General features: G+C 51.9%; 1 protein-coding gene across 1 annotated transcript; it reads left to right on the top strand.

Moving 5' to 3' along the window:
* Positions 1–64: 64 nt before the first annotated feature.
* On the top strand, positions 65–297 carry GLOTRDRAFT_134558 (uncharacterized protein; the record flags this gene model as incomplete). The annotated part of the gene is made up of 2 exons (XM_007873521.1): positions 65–182; positions 248–297. The coding sequence occupies 2 exons, from the start codon at positions 65–67 to the stop codon at positions 295–297; spliced, it is 168 nt and encodes a 55-aa protein (XP_007871712.1).
* Positions 298–1830: the final 1533 nt, after the last annotated feature.

Raw genomic sequence — 1830 nt, 5'->3', positions numbered from 1 at the left:
TGACACCCAGGTCACCAATTCTCCTGTGACGTTCCGCTTCAGCGCTCAATTCTAAACAGCGCCTATGTCTGAGCTGCTTCCGCTGACGAGCCCCACGTCGCCACTTGGCATAGGCAATGGACATTGGGTCGTTGCCCCATCTGCGGCCAAGCAGGCTTGGCAACGTCAGAAGGAGCTGTACGGTGACTCGAACCCAACAATTGACGCCATAATGGAGATGACGGGGCTTGAGGATGTCAAAAGCCAGGTCCTCAAGATAAAGGACACCCGAGTGACACCAAAAGCGAGAGCCCTTAGACTTGGGACTACGCCCTAAGACGCGAGACCAAGGGGTCTCGAAAACCTTATTTTGCCACCCCACCTGAACGCCCCCCCTGCGTACCCCACATCGCCCCCTCTGACTTCAACGCTCGAGCACCGGTCCAGTACGTGTCACCGCCTACACTAGTATAATAAGACCCGCCCCCTCTGCTACCCGACACCCTGTCCTCGCTGTCTCCTCCGTCGACCGCCATGCTGTTGCCGCTCCCGGCCGTGGTCCGGGTAGAAGTCTGGTAGCAGACCCCAACCCTAGGGCAGACCGCCACCACGTGTCAGCATCGCAGGTATGCCGCTGCGTCCCGCCTCTCCGGCGCATCGTCGCCGCTCGCTGTAGGTCCGTCGTCATCGTTGCCGACGATGAGCACGGCTATAACACTTGCATGTAGTCGTAAAAATACGGAATAAATTGCATTAAATACATAAAGATCGTTTGATGGTTCTGACATATACGCGCCGTCACTCAGACGCTCCTATCGAGCGTTGTCGCCGTTGTGAATGCCGTGCTCAGTGCCTTCGACGGCAGCGGCGCACACCACCATATACAGCATCAAAAATACGATAAATTAATAGAATATTACAAGTATATGTTACCTCAGTTTCGAAATCCTCTGTGTGCATATACAATAGCCATATATGCGAATACTCACCTGTGTCCAATTATGCATGCTGTAGAATGCATAGCAGCAGCAGTGGAGAGTGCTCTCACATCCAGGAATCAACAAAGAATGGTTCTGGTAGCACTACAGTGCCCATGAGACACAAAGATCAGCCATAAGCGCGATGCTGGTGAGCCTATTGCATTGGAAGTGCCGCAAAGCAATGAGAGTGCTATCAGGCCCGAGGAGCAGCGGAAAACAATGAGATGTAAGAAAGGAAAGGTAATAAAGGATGCTAAAGAATAAGAGCTTACATATCAGGGCCTGGACTGCCTGCATATGCATGACCAGACCGGGGAAGAACTAAGCAATACAAGGGGCAACGAGGGAATATCAAAGTGAGAAATGAAAAAGAACTCACAAGAGGGACTCACTTCCATCCATAGACCCAGCACCCATCATATTCCGTCCGCTCTATGATATAGAAACGTGTGGAGGATGCCCGACGGCCTGAAGAGGAGTATGTGGCCGGGTGTCGAAGATATACTCACCCAGTCGCAATGAGAGGTCACAGGTCCATGCAGTAGAACCGAATCCATAGACAATTGCCATGTTAGATATGCATCTGATACGTATAGAACGCGGTTACTTACCTATGACTTGCTCTACCGGAGGTGCTGGCAGTCAGCGCATGCATTTCTTGAGAAACTTGAACCTAGAATATTTCTAGAAGACTGCAAGACGTATATCCAGCAAAAGATCAATAGTGATCCGCCAGGTGGAACGGTTTGCATAGTCGACGAGAGCAGGTTCGAATGCACGGTGACCGAGCCGTGACGGCAGTACCCTGGTGAATTCGGACAGAATCCGGACGGCGCTGTGCCTGTCGGTCTCGTCTACGATGTTCCTCGTG

Source organism: Gloeophyllum trabeum (assembly GCF_000344685.1).
Source record: "Gloeophyllum trabeum ATCC 11539 unplaced genomic scaffold GLOTRscaffold_00284, whole genome shotgun sequence".
Taxonomy (NCBI): domain Eukaryota; kingdom Fungi; phylum Basidiomycota; class Agaricomycetes; order Gloeophyllales; family Gloeophyllaceae; genus Gloeophyllum; species Gloeophyllum trabeum.
Note: the sequence above shows the minus strand (reverse complement) of the source record. Positions and strands in the feature narration are given on the sequence as shown.